Source organism: Rhinatrema bivittatum, chromosome 18 (genome assembly GCF_901001135.1).
Source record: "Rhinatrema bivittatum chromosome 18, aRhiBiv1.1, whole genome shotgun sequence".
In the NCBI taxonomy this organism is placed as follows: domain Eukaryota; kingdom Metazoa; phylum Chordata; class Amphibia; order Gymnophiona; family Rhinatrematidae; genus Rhinatrema; species Rhinatrema bivittatum.
In genome coordinates this window covers 50,845,785-50,869,894 of record NC_042632.1, presented here as the reverse complement: position 1 = coordinate 50,869,894, position 24,110 = coordinate 50,845,785, and the positions used below count along the sequence as shown (strand labels likewise).

At 43.3% G+C, this 24,110-nt stretch overlaps 1 protein-coding gene across 1 annotated transcript in view; it reads right to left on the bottom strand.

The window, feature by feature from the left end:
- Positions 1-24,110, bottom strand: part of HSPA4 (heat shock protein family A (Hsp70) member 4) — a 39,799-nt gene that overhangs the window by 4,180 nt on the left and 11,509 nt on the right. The window contains exons 4-18 of the mRNA XM_029583334.1: positions 23,337-23,459; positions 22,975-23,074; positions 21,901-22,034; positions 19,067-19,311; positions 18,282-18,358; positions 12,478-12,629; positions 12,031-12,137; positions 10,542-10,675; positions 10,087-10,268; positions 9,513-9,608; positions 8,487-8,639; positions 7,645-7,770; positions 2,313-2,420; positions 1,677-1,796; positions 389-550 (exon numbers count right to left, since the gene is read on the bottom strand). Of these exons, the coding sequence (XP_029439194.1) occupies positions 389-550; positions 1,677-1,796; positions 2,313-2,420; positions 7,645-7,770; positions 8,487-8,639; positions 9,513-9,608; positions 10,087-10,268; positions 10,542-10,675; positions 12,031-12,137; positions 12,478-12,629; positions 18,282-18,358; positions 19,067-19,311; positions 21,901-22,034; positions 22,975-23,074; positions 23,337-23,459 (2,019 nt within the window). The remainder of the gene's footprint in view (positions 1-388; positions 551-1,676; positions 1,797-2,312; positions 2,421-7,644; positions 7,771-8,486; positions 8,640-9,512; positions 9,609-10,086; positions 10,269-10,541; positions 10,676-12,030; positions 12,138-12,477; positions 12,630-18,281; positions 18,359-19,066; positions 19,312-21,900; positions 22,035-22,974; positions 23,075-23,336; positions 23,460-24,110) is intronic.

The following is a 24,110-nucleotide window of genomic DNA, read 5'->3' as shown; positions in this document are numbered from 1 at the left end:
TGAATGTATTATACAGTTAACTGCCTACAACAGATGGTTTAAGAGCAGGATATAAACACATCTCTCACGTTAGTGCTGCCATAAAGCTTAAGTCAGTTTAAACAAGCTGGAATGAATCCAATACAACAAAAAACTATCAGTAATGAGAAGGGCCAATTTTCAGAGTTAATTTATTGGTTAGAGGAAACTTTTAAAGTCACCTTACTGTGCTTTCAAATCTACCTGACCGTTCCCCACTAAAAGCCTGATTTTCCTTTTCAGAAAGTGCATGTTATTTGCCGTCACAGAACTATTCAGATTCTGGCAAAACTAGTCACATTTTGACCGCAATGGCAGTGATCTTGCACCATTCAGTCACCACTAAAGCAATGCCATGCCTTGTGCATACCTTAGTTTTGGCCTGGATGTCTTTAGCCTTCACTACTGGGTCCACAGTTAGACTCTGCTTGCTCTGGAGGTTCATTTTATTGTTCATCCATTCCATGGCTTCTTTTGCACTCTTCTCTACTTTTGCTATATCTACTGCATCCAAATGGTCATACTGTTCATCCTATAAAAAAGTATTTCATCAGATACTAAGTCAAAACATTTCTAACGCTTGAATTGGTCATTACAAAAGCTAGGTTTAAAGTAGTATAAGAGGCAGAGAACCGTCTTAAAAGGACAGAAGTTCAAAACAAAATGAAAATATTAAAAAAAAAAAGCATACTTTGAACAAGGCAGTGAGGTTAGGCAGGAAGAGGGACAGACTGTACTAGGGATGAAGGAATAAACATATTACAATCAGCAAGGCAAATTGAAAAACTGCAGAGCACTTTGGTGTACAAACAGTTAATCATAATTAAGACCTGCTGCAGTTCATGGGTAGATTATGCAACAGAAAGTAAAACATTTTGTGCACATTTGCATATAAAAAACCCCATATTACTTTAGATCTAATTGGTTATGCAGATCTGGTTGGTTTTCTTTATTTCCATTCTTCCCTCCTTCCTCCCATCCATTATCTTTTACTTGTTCCTTGCATTCCATCCCCCTCTACGCCTGCATCACTGCAAGCAGTACAGCATCCACAGTGGAGTTTTCACTGTTTACCAGGATGTAAGGTCTCCCACACTTTGCTCAGTATAAACCGAGCAGGGTCGCTGCTTGCTGAACTGAGAGGGTGGTCAGGCTGGGCTCACATATGATTCTGCAGCCAGTCACACCACCACAGAAAGAGAGCTGTACTAACTAAAATACATTATTGTATATTAAAAAAAAAAATGGCAGAAAGAGGCAAAAAAATTCAGATCACTCCCCATCTAAAAATTAACTCAATTAAAAAAAATTTAAAGTAAAAGGTAGTGTTCTGAATTATTTGTTTTTTTGCTTCATTATCAATATTTCTACATTTTACAGGAAAAAAAAAAGGTACTCAGTTTTCTAATATCCTGGATAATCTTAATATCAGTCCAGCCTCACGAGGGTTAAAAAAAAAAAAAAAAGTGGTAACAGGTTTTCTTTTCAAAATGAAGGGACACTGTCCCTCAAGCCTGATGTATAAAATGTTTCAATTCCAATGAAAGTGACCTGTTACAAGCATATTAATGAGAATTCTAAACTTTCTTTGCAATGCAAAATTACAAAGGACCTAGTGAACACTTTCCAGGTTTACTTAATACATAAGTCATTAATACCTTGTTTTGGAAGGCATGAACAACTTTCATATACAGCTGGATTTGCTTCCCAAGTTCCTCAAAGGCTTTTGGTCTTTCCTCAAATTCCTGAAAGCGCATCTGAATAGGCTGCCCCAGGCTCTAGGAAGTGGTAAAAATATGACAAGAGTCAGTCCGTCAGCTTCACAGGGTGGCTGAAATTTTCCCCACTGCTGACAGATGTGCAAAAGCTCAGTGCTGACTAAGGACATCACCTTGGGAATGGCCCATGGGGCGAGGAGACAAAGCCCCGTGTTGCCTAACACATCTCAGTGTATGAGCTGTACAGACTTGCTGCTAACAATTTCGGTACCTACAATAAATACATGTTTTTTTAATCCAATCCGTTTGCACAAAACAGAACTAGTCCAGACTTTCAGCACATTACTTTTCGGTTATTCTACATTCTGATCATCAGACATGGCACACTCCCCACTCTTATTTATTAATCCAAGAGCCAGACTGAGGAGGAGATGGTGAGTAGAGAGCCAAGAAGCTGGCAACACCCAGCGAGGTCGCAAGTGAGATTTCTCATGCCCTCTGCTTCCAGCCAAAGTTAACAGAGCTGCTGATCTGCACTACACGATATAATCTGTAGATCTACAGTTACTGCTTCACCTTCAGGTCACTTAGTTTATCGATGTAAGCTTGCTTGGGCTGGTCCTCGCCATCTTCATACAGCCAATTCTCTGTGTCTTCCAGTTTTAGAGTGAAACTATTGCGGTTCTACAGAAGACAAACCGACCAAGTTTTAGAACATCTGGAAATTCTCACAACTGTCCTCAACATGCCAGTATTCTAAAACCTGCTGTCTTTCACATGTTACAGGATCCTTCACATCCTGTGTTGATTTAGGTTTTCCAACCAAGTTAGCATTTGACGACTGTATTTGCACTTTAATTTTAAGTTAAAAGTTTTTAACTACAAACATTGGAAAAATTACTTACCCAATAATTACCTTTTCCTTAGTGTAGACAGATGGACTCAGGACCAATGGGTTATGCTCCCCTGCCAGCAGATGGAGACAGTCAGATTTCAAAACTGACGTCACCCTATACGTAACCCTGCAGTGACCTCAGCTCTCCAGTATTCTCTTCAAAAGCCACCGAGGACATACTAGTGAAAAAAACTTGATTTAAAAATATGATTAAAAATAGATAACTGTACACAACCAAACACTGAACCTCAGTAAGAATATAGGTGCCCTGATCTAGGGACTGGATGAAGGCTCCCGTAATCTCTTGGATTCAATATCCACTCCACGGGCAAATCCTTGGCACCATTTTTGGGCAGCAATGGGCTGGATGCTGAGTCCATCTGTCTGTACTAAGGAAAATGAAATTCGGGTAAGTAACTTCTCCATTTCCTAGCGTGTAGTCAGATGGACTTAGGACCAATGGAATGTACAAAAGCTACTCCCGATTGGGACGGGAGGCTGCCCGCAGTCCGGTTAATACCAGCCTTGCAAAGGCTGCATCTTTTCAGGCCTGTACATCCAGGTGAGAGAACCTGGAGGTGTGCAAAGAGGACCACATCGCTGCTTGGCAGATATTGATGGGGGACAGCAGCCTAACTTCCACCCATGAGACTGCCCTGGCATGAGCTTTAACCTGGGAAGGTAATGGCTTTCCTGCCTCCACACAGGCTCCCGTGACCATCTCCTTAATACAACGAGCTATAGTAGCCCACAAAGCTGGTTCGCCCTTCTTCCTTCCACTGAGAAGGACAAACAGGTGGTCCGTCTCTTGGACCGGTTCTGAAACTTCCAAATACCGCACCAAAAGTCTACTAACATCCAACTGACAGAGGCGGCAATATTCCTCTGTGTCCTTGAGTTTATGTAGGGACGTCAATGAAAGGACTGATTCAAATGAATCTCAGAGTACTTTGGGTGAGAAGGATGGAACGGTACGAAGCTGTAATGCTTCTGGAGTCATCCAGACATGACAATGCCGCCGAGCATATAGCCATCAGGAACACCGATTTTCAAGGTTAATAAATGCAAAGAAAGACTGCGCAACAGTCGAAAGGCGGGACCTGCCAAAACTTCCAATACTAGATTAAGAGCCTACAAGGAAACCGGCAACCACAGGGAAGACTGAAGGTGCTTTACTGCCTTCAGAAAAAATGGACCGTATCCGGGTGAGCCGACAGGGAGGCTCCACTCCAATCACCCCTGAAACAGGAAAGAGCTGGCACATGTACCTTCAAGGAGTTAAGGACCAAATCCTTATTCAAGCTGCCTGTAAAAATTACAAAATAAGTGGGATTTTGAGTGCCCGAGGGGGGGGGGGGGGGGGGACACCAGGCATCAAATACTCTCCAGATCCTCACATACGCTAGGGACGTGGAGAACTTCCACATGCGGAATAAGGTGAGCCCTCAAGAGCCAGACCGTAAGACAGAATGGACTCTGATCCTCATGAAGGACAGATTCCTGCTGTAGCAGGGACCTGTGTGGTGGAAGGCACAGGGAGGCCTCCACATATCCATATACTACAGACGCCTGGGCCAATTGGAGGTACTAGTGGTGTCGATTCTTCAAATGACTCTGCCCAACAGGGGGCCATGGAGGGAAGGTGTAAAGTAACTTCTTCCTGCCAGAGCTGAACGAGAGTGTAGATTCCCAGGGACCACAGATCTTTTCTGTGACTGAAGAATCTGGGAACCTTCGCGTTGTGAGATGCAGCCAGCAGGTTGATGGATGGGAGGCCCCAGCAATGTATTTATTTATTTTATTTATTTAAAAAAGTCTTCTATACCGTCGTTAAGTTGGAAAACCATCACAACGGTTTACATATAGGCATGCTAAAAATGAGTGGTATAGATTACAAATTAAACATGTGCCATCATAGTACGGTAACAGTAAAGTACAATAAGCTATTTGTTTAAGTTAAGCTAATCAGTTTGGTATGACATTTTATCAGCGGTACAAAATTAACATTAACGTGTGTTTGTTCGGTGCGTCCATGTTAATGAATTGTTTTTCTCCTTCTCTTTATCGAAAGCTTGTTTATAGAGCCAGGTTTTCAGGTTAGATTTAAAGATTTTCAAATTTCTCTGGAGACTTAATTCGAGAGGCATGGTGTTCCATAGTACAGGGCCAGCCAGTGATGTACTAACAGTTGGAAAGGCTTTGTCCAACAACACCCACTCTCCTGCGTCCAGACTCTTCCTGCTTGGAAAGTCTGCTCTGACTTTGTCCTTTCCTGCGATGTGGGAGGCCAATATCATCTGTAGATGTATTTCCACAAAGAAGTCTCTCTTGAAACACTTGCTGGCTCTTGGTTTCTCCCTGGCGGTTCAAGTAGGCTACAGCCGTTGCATTGTCTGACATTATGTGGACCGCTTGACCCTAGAGTCTGAGGCTGAATTGTAAGCATGCCAGCCTTATTGCCTAGGCTTCCAGGCGATTGATGTTCCAGAGTACCTCTTCCTCCGTCCAACATCCCTGAGCTGTAAGTTCTTGACAGTGAGTTCCCCAGCCCTGGAGACTTGTGTCCACTGTGAGAACCAGCCAGTTTGGGGAAGACAGGGACACACCCCTGCTCAGATGAGCCTCCTGCAAGCACCACCAGAGGCAAGAGCAGACTCCCATCAGTAAGTAGAGCCAAACCGAATAGTCTTGAAACTGCGGGTTCCAACGTAACAGCAGAGAATGTTTAAGTGGGTGCTTTTTGCTCTCGCCCACGGCACTTCCAAAGTTGCAGTCATCAAACTGAGAACTTGGGAGATAGCGCCACACCGTTGAATGTATTGTGTTCATCAACTGACGCACCTGGGACATTAACTTCCATATCCATGAGGTCAGGAGGAAGACCTTGTCCTGCCTGATGTCTAACCGGACTCCCAGATACTCCAAGGACTGGGTACTGTTTGCGACTGCTCTTGTCCAGGTTTACTTCCCGAATTCCTGAAGCAAGGTAGTCATCCTGATGGTCATCCAGAGGTTTTCCACGGAATTGGCCCGGATCAACCAGTCTTTCAAGTACAAGTGTACCAGGATTCCTTCTCTTCTCAACAACCACCATAATCTCCGAGAATGTTCTGGGGGTGGTGGCTAGGTGAAAGGGCAGTGTCCGGAACTGATAATGGTGCCCCAGTACCGCAAAGCGTAGGAAGCGTTTGTGTTCTTGACAGGCTGGAATATGTAGGTAGGCCTCAGATCCAGGGAGATTAGGAACTCCCCGATTGTACAGCCAGCCATTATCACGGAGTGTAGGGTTTCCATAAGGAAGTGAATCACTCAGATGTTGGTTGACAAACTTGAGGTCCATGATGGGGTGAAAGCAACCTTCCTTCTTGTGAACAATGAAACAGATGGAATAATGCCCCATATTTTCCTGGGGCGTAGGTACTGGGATTACAGCCCTCATCCTGAGGAGCCTTAAAAGAGTAATCTCCATTGCCTGCTTTTTGTGCTGGGAGTGGCAAGGAGACATGAAAACATTCAGAGAAGTGCTGCAAAATTCCAGCACATATCCTTCTCGTATGACCTCCAGTACCCATTTGTTTGATGCGATCTCGACCATTAGTAAGAGAGAGAGACAATCGACCCCCTATCTCCTCTGTCTGAAGATGGGTTGGCCAAACTTCATTGGGAAGTTCGGAAGGAGCCTGAATCTAAACCTGTCCTTTTCTTGGGCTGCTTACTTCGAGTTTCTGTAGGGCGGAAACGGGAGCCCCTCAACTGGCCTCTCAGACTAGGGATGCTGAAGCTGCTTCCTCATTTTCTGGTAGCCGGGGAACTGGGGATTCGCCCCATTTACTAGCCAGTTTTTCCAATTTGTTTCCGAATAGGAGTGATCCTTTAAAGGGCAACTTTGTAAGGTTGGCCTTGGAGGTTGCGTTGGCTGACCAAGTCTGCAACCATAGAAGTCTTCTGGCTGCTACCACCAAGGCCACTCTTCTGGCTGAAGTATAGACTAAATCAGAGCCCATGTCTGCTAAAAAGGTGGCAGCTGGTTCCATAGCTGCTCTAGGATTCACCCTGGTGTCATCCATCTCCTGAGAGAGAAGCAGGCATGAATGAGGTACCAGGGCACAACAAGAAGCAATCTGTAAGGTTATTGCTACTGCAAAGGCTTGTTTACGACTCCATCCACCTATCGTGCACATCCTTTAAGGCCGCTTCTCCCTCCACTGGGAGGGTTGTGCACTTAGAGACGGATCCAGCGGGTATAGAGCCTCTAACTTTCGGACCCCTTTAAAAACTTGCTTCAGGGGCGTCCCATTCAGGTCAATCAGCTCCAGGATGACACTTCCAGTACTATAAAGTGCCAAGAGGCTTTCCGTAAGGAAATCAGATTGGGATTCTTCTTTGGTTCCATCATAGTCTATCCCAGGTTGAGGGCTTTAGCAGGCACCACCGCGCTCAGCTTCCTGTACCTGCTACCTTTCAGCTGCTTCAGCAGCAAAGTCAACGCTGGGAACTGGCTACAGGACCAAGGCACACCTCGGAGGGATCTCTGAAATAACTTTAGGAATTCTCAACTGGGGGAGGGACCTTTAGGTATCACTGCAGGAGAGAGAGGTTTAAATTTTCTTCAATTTAGAATGTAGAATTTCTCCTTCCAAAAAGTATAGCAATCCCCGTAGGGAGAGGTACATCCACTATCTGCTAGAGACAGAGAAATACTGAAGGGCTGAGGTCACTGCAGGTGTATGAATAGGGTGACGTCAGCTTTGAAATCTGACTCAGTCTCCATCTGCTGGCAGGTGAGCATAGCCCATTGTCCTGAGTCCATCTGGCTATATGCTAGGAAATAACTTTTTTTTTACCTAATCAATTTGCCTGTCTCATGACAACATAAGAAATGTAATAAGTACATTTTTTCACTCCCACACTGATAATTTGAGCTGGGTATGTTTACTGCTTATCTGACAGTCAGGCATATGGATAGTTAGAGTGGAAAAAGGGTTTATTAATCCTTAAACAAACTATACTCACATCTTCACTAACAAATTTTTCAAAGATGCTGCAAAGTTTGTCTCTCATCTCATACACATATTCTTCCACTCCATTCTTGGCATCATTTCGTTCTTTCTCCAGCTTGTCCTGCATGATCATTTTACCCTAGGAAGAACACACCATCAAGTCATTCTACCTGTACTATCTGAGCTCATAGACAAGCATTTAGAAAGCTGGGGCCAGAGGGAAAGCAGGAGAAAGTTAAATTCAGGCATGGCCAGGTGAAGTTTTATACCTTAAATTCTCACTGTGCTTCATACTTATTTATAAATAAGTAAATGTGCCATTCCTACATACAACAGAAGAGGAATGCAGCAATTAGCATTCTCCTAATTTTTTTCTTTTTTTTTTTTATAAAAACCACAAGTTCCTCTAAATGTATTGTTAGATTTTACAGAATAATCACTACTCAAATCCTGCAACATTTCATAGGATCTTCATGCTTCTACCCTAGGGTGCTTTCTGTACTGCATCAGACAGAACACCACAGACCAACCACATGCATGGGAACATTAGACCACATAAAGTCCCAGGTCAGGCCAAAGCTTCAGGACTTGCATGAACCTTAAAATGTTCATTGGTCTGGAAAAAACAGCTATCAACTCAACCCAACTCCTTTGCTAGCTAACTTAGCTTACTATAACAACCAAAAATGCTATGTTTGAGCTTTGAAATGCTTAGCTGAACCTGAATCTAAATTCTACTTCTGCAGCCAAGCAGAAGTACTGCTGCTTTAACTGAAACAGTGGCCTGGCTCTAAACACCTTGCAAAGCAACAAGTTTACTTTGTGTCTGGGAGTGGTCAGCACAGCTCACTTTACCTCATTTTCAATGTATAGATTGAGTGTATCCCTGTCTAGCTGCCAGGCAGAATAGTTCTCAACGGGCAGCTCCACTGTATTTGTCTTTACTTTTGCCTTCTTGGCCTGAGGAGGTTGATCCACTTTTTTGTCTTTTGTCCCAGCTTGAGATGTCTATATTAAAACAAAAGCAGAACAATCAAACCACCAGAAGGGCAAGGCAAAAAATGTATGGCATACATAATACAATATAAAAAACAAAAAAAACCCAAAACGCAGCCTGATCTCTGCTCCTGTGAACAGAGCTAATTTTACCCTACATAAAGAGAATAGTCCATACTTTTACTGTTTTCTGCTATTTAGCTAAAGGAACAAACATCTCGCACTAAAATTACATTTAAAATGTTTAAAATGATGTTAAAGGCCTCATTTCTAGTACACATTTCAGTTCATCTTTTCCCAGCTCCAACTACTTCATGCCTGAATTACATGCACTTTGAACATTAGCTTCTACACCTAAAAACCTAACTTTACCCTATTTAGCACCACCTTGAAGAGGCAATTTTTCATTAACCATTCAATTTTCTATTTAAATGTAAATTTTAAAAATATAATAAATGACAACAGCTAAAAAGACCAATTGACCAATCTAGCCTGTCCAATTGTCTCTGCTTTTCTATCACTTTAGGCAGATAAGCACAAATTCCCATGCTTAAACCAACCCCTGCTCCTCCCAGATCTTTCACCCAACCTCTCAACCCTCCTTACCTCAGTCCCAAGAATGGCCACCACTACTACTTAATGCAACACCCAGGACCCACCATTTAACCCATTCAAGTTCCTCAATATCACTAATTCAGATACTGAAATGAAGTGATCTCACTTCAAAGCCAAGTTACTTTGCCTTCATCACTACCTCTCTGCATCATGCTGTTCAGTCAGGTCCTCACCCAACCTACAACTCTCAGACCTATTTGGTTCTACAGAAAAAGAACAGCCAAAAGCAAATATAAGACAAACATCAAGGAAATGCACTGCCATCAATACCTCCATTTCTTCCGAGCCAGCCTTATTTTCTGCTGGTGTTTGCTGCTGCTGGTTTTCTTCCGGCTTGTGCTGTTCTTCCTGGTCAACCTGCATCTTCTATGCACAGAGCAGAAGAGAGATGGTCACACATGGAAGCACTAAAAATCCTTCTGAAAATGAGGCTTTAGGCTGCTCAATTAACAGCAAAACATTAAAAAAAAAAAGCAGAAGAGGAGCCACAGAAGCTTGTCATGAGGACCTACATTAATATTCAGTTCAGTATTCAAGCTCAAAACACAAACCATGCACTTTTGGGACTTAAATGCAAGACCAGGCCCAACCAAAAGAGAGCAAGGATCCTAAGACAAAAAACAAAACAACTTATAGTGAGGCTTTTAGCTCTCCACCTGTGACCAAAAGTGTGTTACCAAGCCAAAAACCCCAGGAGGTGGCTGCATGCCTGTTTCTGAAGCGTTTTAATATATTAGGCTCTTATGAAGAGGAAACCACAATTCTAAACTTTTCACTTCATTCACCATGCGGTGGTATAGGAGCTGCTCCTATATTAGATCAGTTCTCAAGCCAAATTAATTACCTCTTCCTCTTTCGCTGGCTGATCCGTGTCCATGGGCTCTTCATTTTCCTCCGATTTGTGAATCTCAACAAGAGACGCACTAGAAACGCTGAAGATGCCATGGACGTTGACTCGCACTTTCACTTTAACCTTGGAGCTGGAGCCATCTACCTGTGGTACCACTTTCTGAATCATAAACTGACCTGAACATGCAAAAGAACAAACACAAACCCCACTTAGATGAGAGTTAATGAGAAGCCACTATGAGCAATATAAATGTTTAGTGACATTTGTGCCTAGTTATAATTAAAAATGTATTTGATCCAAACATTCACATTAAGAGGATGGGGATTGCTTATCCTACATAAAACTGCAAGAAAGTTCAGGCTATTCTGTAATATAAGAACGGATTCAAAACTATTGTTCTGTGATCAGGTGCCGAGAGTGAGTGGTGCATCTTCTCTCCAGTTAGTTACCTAATGCAGGGTCTGGATACGGCAGTTCCTTGGGAGAGCTGTAGTAAGCCTCCAGGCTGAATGGCTCCTTCCTGTAGAAGGTGAGAACTTTGGAGAATGGTGCTGCGTGGTTTTTTGGGAAGACCTCACAATCACTGTTTAACAAGAAAACAAAAACCCGGGTCACTTTCCTAGAACTTTGCTACACAAAAACTACCAGGCTAGAGAAATGTAGCTAGTGTTTTCCTCAAATTTCAAAGAGGGGACAAAGTATGGGTAATATATATTCTTCATAAGAATATAACCGTATTTTCTTTAGCAATTTATTTTTTTATGCAAAATGACAGTACTTTATTTGATCACAGGAAATGATCAAAAAAATGACAGAACATCATGCACTGTCATTGGAGCAAGAATCATAATTCAACATATCAAACCCAAGGAAGTAGGTGTAATCTATGAGGGGCATATATAAAGTTCTCATCTCTAAATCACATAAAGATATATGTACATATATGTACACACACACAAAAGATGCAAGTTTAGAGTAAGGCACAATGATACTCATCTTGTTCTCTAATGGCACGCCTCTCCTAAATTCTCTAAAAGCGGACATCTTCCCCTCCAGACCAGTGGTTCTCAATCCAGTCAGTCAGGACACACCGAGTCAGTCAGGTTCAGGATGTATGTAAATCTCCTGCAAATATTTGTTGCAAAAACGCTGAAAATCTGACTGGCTAGGTGTGCCGAGGCCTAGGTTGAGAACCCCCCTGCTCCAGACTATAAATATGCTGTCAGCCCTAGCAGCACATATACACACGTTGGACAAACTTTTACCAAAAAGAGATTAGAAGCATAAAGGCCACAGATAAAATAAAAACCTGTGGGTCAGAGACCCTCAGTGACAATATCAATCAAGTTAACTGCCACTACACCTAAACAAAATTACAATATGATTTTACATATACTGGGATAAAAAAAACTTTTCCAAATAGAAGTCCGAAAATAAAAAAAAAAAAAAAAGCTATTTTTAAAAAAATGGTGCAGAAAGCTTAACACAAGAAGGCTGATCAGGGCATCCTTTAACAGCTGAGATATGTGGCTTTGAATGATGAGATGAAGCTCAGCAATATTCAAATATTGTAAACACGCATCAGCATCAAGTCGATTCTCAGAAGCAAGAAATCCTCATCTATTTAATTAGTATTCTCCCCCCCCCTGCTCAAAGCAGAATCAACCTCTACTGAGCTACAGCATCAAGAGCTTTCATTTTTAACTTTTGCCTTCTTGGCCAGGGACCACAAACAGTATGTGTGCACCACTGCACAAGAGTAGCATCCCCAGCTTGGAAACTGAAGCTCTGTCTCCTGCACACACTGTCACTGAGTCCATGGGCTACTAAAACGCCTTTAAAAAAAGGTTTGGTGGTAGAGAGTCACAGAAGCAGATATTCTGGGCTTGGCAACGCTCCTCTATGTCACATCCACACAGTCTAAACAAGTTTCCCTACCTTAATCCTTCCTCTGCAGGTGAATTCCATTTCAGAGAAATTGGGTACGGTACTAAATCAGTGATTGAAAACTCTCTCACTTTGAAAGCAGGGGACAAAATAGCACACTGGAATTGAAACACAGGACACAGTGTTAACACACTAAGCTACAATATTAAACTTGTCAATCAACATTTGCAAAATAGTGTTAATTAACTTCTAAAGGATCACTATAACTATGCAAAGAAAAGAAAAAAAAAACAACCCACACTTAGCACTAATACAAGGCTCAAAGATGGCATCTAATTTCTGGAAAATAGGAAGCCAGTCTAAGTAGCTTCAGTTTTGCTTAGGCTGACCCAATTGTTTTTAAACTGAAGAAAGCACATGATTTAATGATGCTAACACTCAAGAAAGCAGCTATCCTTTCCAAAAGATTTTAGCTCACTGAGCTACAGAATCCCTTACCTGTAATGCACAGCCTCGAGCCACCGCCTCATCTGCATTCAGTGTGGTACTGACTTCTTTACAAAAGAATTTCGTGATCCGCTCTTTTACTGCAGGAATACGGGTGGCACCACCAAGGATTTCAACTGCATAAATATCCTCCTTCTTTAGCTCTGCATTTTAAGACCACACACATTTAAATATTCTAGAATAGCATCTGACACATGCAGTAACCAACTACTATTATAAAAGGCATCAACCAAAGTGAAAAATACCACCTCTCAAAAGATAAGAGCTAAAATACAGAAAACCAGGCACTCCTTTCCTTGTGTGATGTGTGTGTGTGCTGTAAGCCAAACAAAATCAGATCCTAATAGCGCGGCCTGATAAATTCAGTTCCAGGCCTGTAAAGGAGGCATACACTAACAGGCCTGATTTACTTATTTGTTCAGTTTTATATACCGTCGTTCGGTGAAGCCATAACAGTTTACAAGATTCAAATTGTCATTCTCTTAACAATTGTGAAAAATAGGTATATGTCTAACAGGATGGATATTAAAACATTTCTAGTCCAGGAAAGAGAGAGTCATTTTGAGAGAGGAGGGTTTGTTTGGTGTGGGATGGAGACAATTTCTTTGGTGGATTTGGTTGAAAGTTTGATTGGGTGTTAGGATGATCAGAAGTATGAACGTCTAGGTAGACTTTGCGAAACAGCCATGTTTTTAGGTCTTTTTTTTGAAGGTTTTGAGGTTAAGAACATAAGAAAATGCCACACTGGGTCAGACCAAGGGTCCATCAAGCCCAGCATCCTGTTTCCAACAGTGGCCAATCCACTGTTAGGTTGGGTTCTCAGATCTTTTGGGAGGGAGTTCCAAATTTTAGGGCAGCCAATGGAAAAGGCTCTCTCTCTGGTTGTTGTCAAATGAGCATCTTTAATGGGGGGGATATTTAAACGTCCTGAGTTGTTTGAGCATAGGTTTCTTTGGGGATTCTGGGGGGTTATGTTTAAGACATTTAGTCTTTGATGTTCACTGTTTAGTATTTTACGTAGGATGGTCATGGATTTGTGTTCAATTCATGCTTTAATTGGAAGCCAGTGTAGTGAAATCAAAAAAGGGCGTTATGTGATCATTTCTCTTTGTTCCTGTCAGATTTCTGGCTGCTGAATTCTGCAGAATCTGGAGAGGTTTGAGTTTTGAATATGGTATTCCAATTAGTAGGGAGTTGCAGTAGTCGATAGTAGAGAATATAAGTAGGCTTTATATACTATATACTAAGGCTTTTCTACCATTCTGCTTCCATGAGAAAGGAAAATTGGTTCTTACCTGCAAAATTGTTGTTCCTGTACTACCCCAGATCAGTCCAGCCCAGTGGGGTTTGCATCCCTACCAGCAGATGGAGTCTGAGAACAAAACTTTGAGGCCCTGCTACATAAGAGTGCCACCTGCAGTCCCTCAGTATTGACCTGTACCCAAGCCAAGACTAATCCAAGCACCCCTCAAACAGGTGAAAGGGATCAAAGGGCTGGAAACCCCCCCAAAACTGTAAACTTTGCACATCCACAACGAAACACGAGAACTGGAACACCACGGCTCCTGTCCAACTACGATACTCCTTATAGTTACTGCCATGTTTTTATTTTTATATATAAAAACGTGGCAGGAAAATTCAGTCTTTTGGAGTCAACTGGGTGGGCCTCTGGACCAATCTGTGGTACTGCAGGAACGAAAGTTAGCAGGTAAGTACTAAATTTTCCTTTCCCGAACATACCCAAAACAGTCCATACCAGTGGAATGTACCCAAGCACCCCTAAAACTAGGTGGGAATCCTGCGCCCTCACATCTAAAATTGATAACATCTGGTGAAAGTATGAATCGAGGACCACACTGCAGCCCTACAAATCCTCCTGCGGAGACAGAAGCTGACACTCAGCCCAGGACACAGCCTGTGCCCTTGTGGCGTGCACTCCCAAATCCACAGGAATCTGCCGAACTTTACAAAATGTACACAGAACAAAACTGCCTCCCTAAGCCAACGAGAGATGGTAGCCTCAGAGACCTAGTTCTCTTTCTTCACTCCACCATATAAGACAAAATGATCAGAGCGACAAAACGCATTCATGACTTCTAAATAGCGTAAGAGAATCCGCCACACATCCAAAAGATGCAACTCTATCCTGAGGGGAATCTCTCAGCCACTCAGAAACCCTGGCAACTCTACCATCTGATTTACGTGAAAGCACCACTGTGGGCACAAAGGAAGGTATTGCTCGCAACACTCTGTCTCTGTAAATCTGTAAAAATGCGTCCCTACAAGACAGGGCCTGGAGCTCCGAAATCCTCCTAGCAGAGCAAATGGCCACCAAAAAAACATCACCTTCAGCATCGCTCTCCTCAAAAGCTCAAATGGGGTTCCGCAAAAGACGTGGAGAATCAGGTTTAGACTCCAATCCGGACAAGTCTTTCGCACCAGGTGGGGCAAATGCTTTACCCCTTTGACGAACCACATTACATCCGGATGAGCGGCAAGAGTCCGACCATGAAACTTGCCCTTTACACACCCAAGGCTGCCACCTGCGTGCGAAGCGAGTTGTATGGTAAACCCTTGGCCATCTCCTGCTGCAGGAACTCTAAAACATGCAAGACATCCACCACCAGGGCATCCAGCTGACACTGAAGACACCACACTACAAAAACTTTCCAGATCCTAACACATGCCATGAATGTAGCCAGTCTCCTAGCCTGAAGAAATGTGGAAATGATGTGCTCAGTAACCCTTCAAGCGCGGCCTCCACCTCTCAAAAGCCAGGCCACGAGACAGAAATGATCCTCCCGATCTGAGAATATTGGTCCCTGACGCAGCTACCCTGGAAGATGAGCTAGCCTGAGGGGACCTTCTACCGCGGGCTGCGCCAGTTATGCGAACCACACTTGCTGCGGCCACTCTGGTGACACCAGCACTATGCTCCCAGGATGCATTTCTATGCGCCCGAGGACCTGACTGATGAGGGGCCACAGGGGAAACACATATAGGACTCCTATCAGCTAATGGCACACCAGAGCATCAAGGCCCATTGAACCGACCTCTCAGACTAAAAAAAGTCTCACCATTTGAGTTGACTCGCGTCACCATCAAATCCAACTAGGGAATGTCCCCTGAGGCATGGATTTACAACTCCCATTCCCCTGGATCAAGCTGTTGCCTGCTGAGGAAATCTACTTGCACATTGTCTACTCCCATAATATGCATTCTGCCCTGCCAACTGATGTACGTCACCACTGTCACGTTGTCCGAAAACACCCAAACCATCTGCCCCCTGACCAGGAGCAGGAAAACCTCCATGGCTCAACGGATCGTCTCCGTCTCAAGGCGAATGATGGACCAGGATCTTTCTCCTGGTAGCCAGAGATCTTGCGCCGACTGGCCCAAGCAAACTGCCCCTCCCCCAGCTGGAAAGTCTTGAGTCTATGAAGTCACCACCCAGTCTGGGGGTTCCAGGTCCATCTTTCTCTAAATTGAGAGAAGACAGCCACCACGAGACAGGACCTGGATTCTCGAAGCAGAGGCAAGGGAAGATTTACTCCTACAAAGGACTCCACCTGGACAATAGCGTGCATTGCAGAGGCCTCATGTGCGCAAAAGCCCAGGGAACCAAGTTCAACGTGGAAGCCATGGACCCTAGGACTTGCAAATAGTCCCATACTATTGGCACCACCAGCCAAAGGAGATACTTCACCTGGTTTTGCAATTTCACCACCCAGTCTTCTGCCAGGAAGACTCTGCCCTGCTGAATGTTGAAAAGGGCTCCCAGGTACGCCAAGGATTGTGTCGGCTCCAAATGACTCTTCTGCACATTTATGACCCAACAAGCAACCGCAAGGTGATCATCACCCTCTGAAGAGATCTCTTGCACTCCTTTGACTTCGCTCAAATCAGCCGATCATCCAGGTATGATGTACCAAAATTTCTTCCTTTCAAAGGGGCCACTGCCACCACTACCATCACTTTGATGAACGTGAGTGGTGCCATCACCAGACCAAAAGGGAGAGCCCAGAGCTGAAAATGCTGGCCCGACACCATGAATCAAAGAAATTTCTGATGATCCTTTAGAATGGAAATGTGCAAGTACACCTCTGTGAGATCTAGGGAAGCCAAGAACGATCTCCCTTGCGCACCGCCTCTATGATGGTATGCAGCGTCTCCATGCGAAAGCACGGGACCCGAAGGGACTAGTTTACCTTCTACAAAATCGAGAATGGGATGAAAGGAACCCTCCTTTTTGGGAACCATGAAGTAAACTGAATACCTTACCTGCCCCTGCTCCGCCAACAGGATGGGAACTATGGCCTTTAGGTCGAGTAACCTCTGCAGAGTCCCCCCCATACTGCTTTCCATTTGCTGCGGGAGACTATGTGAGATTCCACAAAGGCCTCCCTTACCGGACACAAAAACTCTAGAGTGTAGCCCTCTTATTACCTCCAGAACCCATCTGTCAGAGGAAATCCTTTCCCATTCCTCGTAAAAGCTAGACAATCTGCCTCCTACAGCTTCTACATAGGAGTAGGGAACTCTGGCTTCATTGCGCCGACTTCCCGCCTCCAGAGCCCTGACCTGTCCCCATCTCTGGCCAACCTGCAGGCTCCACAAAAGGACTGCTTGTGTCCACAGCCCTGCTTCACAGTGGAGCCAGAAGAGGAGGACGTGCCAGACCAGAACCTGCGAGAATCCCGAAAACCAGGCCAAGCTGGAAACATCTTCTCACTGGGTTTTCTGCCCTCTGGCAACCTGTTCCCCTTCGACTCCAACACATTCATCAACTGATCCAAGTCCTCCCCGAATAAAAGCTTCCTCTTGAATGGGAGGTTAGAGCTGGACCTCGGATGACAAGTCCACAGACCAATTGCACAGCCACAGAAGCCTACAGCCTCCACCAAAGAGACCATGCTATGAGCTGACGTACATACCAAGTCATACAGCACATCTGTCACATAGGCGATCCCAGCTTCCAGGTGGGCCACCTGCAAGGAACCACTGTAGGCTCCGGAGCCTTCTAAACCCAACAGAAGACAATCCTTCTGCATCAAGCTGGCACTGATGGCTGCTTGTAGACAACACGGAGACCTCAAACATCAGTTTGAGCTGACCTCCAGATTATTTTATTTTATCTATCACCTAGACTGCAGGTTTGTAGCTCTATCATCTGCTGGTGTCAGATGGCACTCTCAGTTATGTAGCAGTGCCTCAAAGTTTGATTCTGACTTCATCTGCTGGTAGGGTTGCAAATCCCACTGGTCTGGACATGTTCAAGAATAAGCTTAGTAAGTTACAGAGGGGAAAAAAAAAAAAGTATATTTTTCTAGGTTTCTTTACACCACATGAATCAGTCGAATTGAAATGGTTCTTTAAAATGCACACGGATCTCTTTAATCCCCATTCATCTCTACTGCCCGAGTGGCTCAGGATACCCTCACCAGCCTGAGGACTGGAGAGCATCTCCTTTGAGGAGAATCCTTGGTGCTGCTTGTTGGTTGGAATGGGACACCAGTGGCAACACTCCCCTTCCCTTCCTCCGCAGCACACTGGGGGGGTCCAGAAGAGAATCTAGACCTAGACACACTGCTGCAGCACATCATCTTAGAGCTCAGTTCAAACACTGGGGTGATATTAGCCAAGAAAAAGCGTATCAGTTGGATGCCATTCTCCTGCAACTCAAGTCTCACTATGCTTGAATCAAGACAGAGATGGGTTTCCAATTTCAGTACTATTTGCATTTTGCTAATTTAATCTCACCCATCTAAAACATAAAACCCGCCCTAAGCACTTACTGGCTTGTTCCAAAATACTACGAAGTGGTGGTTCTACTCTGGCTAAAAGACCGTCACACATCTCCTCGAAGTGACCCCTTGAGGAAAAAGAAAAAAAAAGTTCCAAAATTTTAGCTGCCTCCAGATTAAAGGGTACAAGATAAATATATAGCTCAATCTCTTACAGGAAAATGTGCTCTGATTACTATTAAATGCTCCCTTCCATGTCAGCTTTTGAGATAGCAGTGCTAACAAGAAGCAGCAGAAGGCTGTACTCATACAAGTTCTTTCATAAAAAGCAAACATCACCTATTAAAACCACATAAATCATTCTGTAGGGTTAAAGGGAGATGCAGACTCCTTTATTACTAATACTTTTGCCACATGACAAATTCTTCCAACACAATCAGATTTAAAATGCAACTTTTGTGCTCCTTGCATCTCAATATAATCTAGTTCATTCTCTCTATAAAACATTCTCTGTCTACAAAAAAAAAAATTGCTTGCAAATTTGTTTCTACATCAAGCTAAGTATCAGCATCTTGATTTCACACAATTCTATCCACGTCAGGCAATGGTGCTTGCTCTGGTTTCATTACAGATCACCATTAGTTCATCTAGAATACCCTTTCCATTTCCAGCTGCAGATCTAATCAGACATCACTGCAGTGGTTCCACATCTGAAGGCAATAGTGCAAGGGAAAAAAAATATAAAGGGCATTTAGGAATGCAGGGATTTATATAAACAGGAGGAAAAAAATGAAAGCAGATTGACACCTGAAGTGGCACTCAAGTAAATTCAGTACCTGTTCATTGTTCCAGATACATCAATATCATTCATGAAACATTCTATGTTCATTGGGAGGTCAGAAGCATTCGCACTCATCAGCTTCTTCAGCTTTTCACACTCTTGGGTAAGCCTTAGCAAAGGACGAATCTTTGACTTAATATCCAGCTTGTATTTCTTCCCAAATTCTTCACAAAAATAATCAACTAGCATTGCATCAAACTTCTTGCCTCCAAGGTTAGCGTCAAAAGCAGTAGCAAGGACCTAAAGAAAAACAAAACAAAAAAAAAAAACACAAAACACCACACACAAAAACAAAACATAACACTAAGATAAGTAGGGCTCAAAATGTGACCTTTAATACATGCAGAGACAAACACAAAAGCATTTGAACTGGAAATATAGCATACAGTTTCACTTTGATGACCTCTTTCCACTAAAATAAAGATAAAATTGAATTTGAGGGCCAGATGCAAGAGATGACACCAATGACATTATGAGCAGGACTCCTGTCATATGACCTGGACTGGATAATGATATCCAAATCTGAAAGTGGGAGAAACGAACCATTATAAAATTTCGCAGTTATACGATTGTCTTGCATGACACTCAAATGAAGGGGTGCTTTTCCCAGTCTGTTAAACTTTCTGCCAGCAGCCCTGGGATTTTTAGGATACTGACAGCCACTCCCTATTTTATGTAAAACATTTAACTCTCTTACAAAGCTAAGCACATAATGCCAAAGGTTAAAATCTTATGTTTTGTATAAGTTTGATGTCAATTCATTTTTCTTAAGTGAAGCCAACCATAGACCACGTTTAGGCAATCCATCAAGGCAAATTGGAATCTAATGCTTTGCTAATTAACTAATTATGAATGTTTACATTTTAAATAATCTAAATCCTAGGCAATTTGGTGACAAAAATCCTCTGCAATCAACACTGTATCATACCCCATCACAAATGTTCAATAAAAATTGCATTAGAGTTTCACACACCCTGAAGGTAAAGCTAAAAATTTATAAGTGAATATAATAAAACAAAAACAAAAACAAGCAAAATGCTTAGTACATCAGGAACAAAGCAGCAATTCACCACTGAAGGCACAATGTAAATGTTAAACAAGTAACATCATGTATGGTCCAAGGGAAGTAGATCAAACTGGTACAAAAACAAAAAAAATCAAACAAAAAACACAAAGCACCAGAGCAATGCAACAAACTACTTTCCAAAATGGAAAGATCCATTCATAATCACTACCTGGAACAGCCAGATGAAAAAGCCATAATTCAAGCTGCTTCCTGAAAGTCCGGAGTTCCCCAATTGATCATAATTTACTAGGAAGCTTGTTCCAGAATGTGGGGCCAATAGATGAAGACTTCCATTACGGATCATTTCCAGTTTAATTTCTTTAAAAGAGCAGATACCCTAGGAATGGATCGCATAGGCGGGGCCACAGTGTGACAAGGTTTCCCAGAGTAGCTGGGGCCAAACCATTTTCTACTTTTAAATGTACCCAGCAAGCATGGAATAATTTACTCTCCCATCTTGCAGCCTAACAGATGAGCAGCCATATTCTGGAGCAATTGTGAACGACTCGGGGTTTTACCACTGATGCACGGATAAAAGTAGCCAGGTCAGATTTAATAAACTAAGATTGCAGCTTCTTGATATTCTGTAGTTGACAAAGTATTTGTCATTTTGGAAATATTGGAGGCAAAGCTCAATTTTATATCCCACTCCCAGGGGTCTTAAGTAGTAAGCAGGAAGCATTCAGAATCACTTGCACTCGGCAGACGGTATTGCAGAGGGACCAATAAAATCTGCATTAGATTTATTAGGGTTGAACTGCAATTTATTCACGGCCCATTCCCAAATTTGAGAGACTGATTCCTTCATGTCAAACAGCCAACAAAGCATACTGTCAGCGTGTATGTGGAAGTTAAATATTGTGATGTTTAATAAGCATGGCCAGTGGCTTGAAAGATAGTTTAAAAAGTATTGGTAAAAAGACAGGAAGCCCTTGGGAATTCTGCTTCCCAGTTTTTCCACCAATGAATGGTTTAAAATACAGTACTAAGTAGAAAAACTTCAGTCTGGACCAACATGAGAAATGGGAATATGCAGGAAAGGCAGATTGCCTATGAATAGATAAAACCTAATTTTTTTTTTCTAATCCTCCCATGCTGGCCCTGAGATACATTTCCAAGATGTATCTCAGGGCCTCTCTTTGTGGCCATTAAGCCACACCAGCAGTCCTCTTCCTTTCCACCCTGGGACTGAGCACTTCACCTCTGCAACCCAACCAATCCCAGTCAGACAGCAGGTAGAAGCCGCACTCTGCTTCGGCCTAGTCTCTTAGCCAAACAAAGCCTTCTCTGTTGGACATTCTATTTTGCATCCAAAACCAATGTTAAATAAATAAAAATGTGCTACGCAAATAAGCAAATATAATTTTCCCAATATCAAACAAATATAGTAGGCTGGCAGTCCGTGTTCATAAAAAACCAGAAGTTTAAAGACCTTAAAGTAAAATAATCAGGTCATGGTAGTAGGAACATGCCAACAAGCAATCTAAAGTGCTGCCCATGGAATACGACACAAATGGCTCTGCCTCCTTCCAGTGCAAGAAGCAGAGGCAAGGGCTCCATATAGACAGCCTAGAGCAGGGGTGGCCACAAGTGGTCCTCAAGAACCACAAGACGACCCTGCTTTCAGGATGTCCACAATGAATATGCAGGCACAGTCATGGATACCTTGAAAACCAGGCTTGGCCAGCCCTGGGATCAGATCCACTCTGTTCACTTTGATATTGCAAGACAAATAAAGATGGATGCATAAACTGCTCAATTACTTTTAGTTTCCCTTTGTTAAATGCGCACACAGAAACTTGATATGCAGAATGTCCCAGGTCAACGAAAACCACAATTCGTGGCTTTTCTTCTGGTGCGGGCAGATCCTGTTTGTAGATTCCATATGCAAGTGCAACTACAAATAGAGAAGACACATACAACTCGAGTCAGGAAGATCCAAACCAAATATCAATTCTACTGTACAAAAACGTGGTTCTCACAGAGAAACAACTCAAAGTTTAGGACATGGAAAGGATTCAGTCACAGCACCTGAGCATGCTCTGTGTCAAAAACAGAAAATAAGCACTAGATATAGACAGAATACCATTAAATCTTATCTGCTTAGGACAGTTCAGAATGACTTCTATAGCAGGTAGTACTTTTGATTGGATTCAAAGGGTGGTAAATTTCAATCTCTCAGTATAAAATTTGCATTTATATTTGCAGACAAAAAGATATTAAGGAATAGACAGGGGACTTTTCCTTCCTCATTTGCCATGAAAAGTCACTTCTGTAAACAAAAACAACCCAAAATGAAATTCCTCCACATCCAAAAAGCAAAAAGAATCACTTGTAGTGAATCTAGTAGCCCAATTCTTTCAACCTACAACACAGTTAACAAGAAGCACCACAGCAATCAGCACTCAACTACGAAACAGCTCTTCTTCAGCTGCACCCAAATCGCAAGCAAGTTACGGGGCGGGCACACGACATCCCTCAGCCGCACGCGTATCGCAAGTTACGGGGCGGGCGCACGACATCCCTCAGCCGCACGCGTATCGCAAGCAAGTTACGGGGCGGGCGCACGACATCCCTCAGCCGCACGCGTATCGCAAGCAAGTTACGGGGCGGGCGCACGACATCCCTCAGCCGCACGCGTATCGCAAGCAAGTTACGGGGCGGGCGCACGACATCCCTCAGCCGCACGTGTATCGCAAGCAAGTTACGGGGCGGGCGCACGACATCCCTCAGCCGCACGCGTATCGCAAGCAAGTTACGGGGCGGGCGCACGACATCCCTCAGCCGCACCCGTATCGCAAGCACGTTACAGGGTTTGAACAAGATTCATCTCTCACCTGCAGTAGTTTCATTAATCAGTCGTAGGCAGTTCAGCCCAGCAATCTGTGCTGCATCCACCACAGACCTCCTCTCTGCATCTGTATAAAAGCAGGGAATCTGGAAGAAGAGATTATATAAGCCAGCCCCTATATTTCACAAACTTACAAGAACTGCAATTTTCTAAACCATTTTAAATTTTTTTTTTTTTAAAGAGAAACTCATAGAAAAACTAGATTCCTCCAAATCACAAGAAGGGAGCTTTATAGGTACGGCCACTGCTACCCCTCAATAAAGTTAGAACATACATTATATTAACTGCAAATGGATATGGGTCAATCTTTTCCATACATCCAGGTCTACAGGTAAGTCTTTTACTTACAGCAATCACACAGTCAACAACAGGTTTCTTAAGTGCACTCTCTGCGGTTTCCTTCAGTTTGGTCAAAAGCATAGCCGTCACTTGCTCAATAGTAAAACTTTTTTCTTCCTCCAAATACCTAACCTGCATGGGGAAAAAGGTCAGACAAGTGTCACCCAAAATATGCAGATTTACTTATAAGATCAAAATCAAGTCCTACAAAAACAGTAAATTAAAAAGGAGATGCAAATTAATGTGCACATGCATTAATACTACTTCAAAGACTTCTCACTGTTTGGCCAGGAATTCTGAGTCTCAAAATGGAGAAATTACTTACATTTTCCTTAGTGTAGACAGATGGACTTTGGACCAATGGGTTATGCTCCCCTGCCAGCAGTTGGAGACAGAGTAATTTCAAAGCTGACGTCACCCAAGACACACCCCTGAAGTGACCTCAGCCCTGTGGACATACTATCGAAAAACTCCAAGGGCGAGTCCTTGGCACCGTCCTTGGGCAGCCGTGGGCGGGATGCTGAGTCCATCTGTCTACACTAAGGAAAACAAAATTATCAGGTAAGTAACTTCTCCATTTCCTAGCGTGTAGCAGATGGGCTCAGGAACAATGGGATGTACAAAAGCTCCTCCCGATCGGAGCAGGAGGCTGCCCGCGATCCGGTTGTTACCACCCTTGCAAAGGCTGAATTCTCTCAGGCCTGTTTGTCCAGGCGATAGAACCTGGAGAAGGTGTGCAAGGACCACTACGTCGCCATTCGGCAGATATTGACTGGACACAGC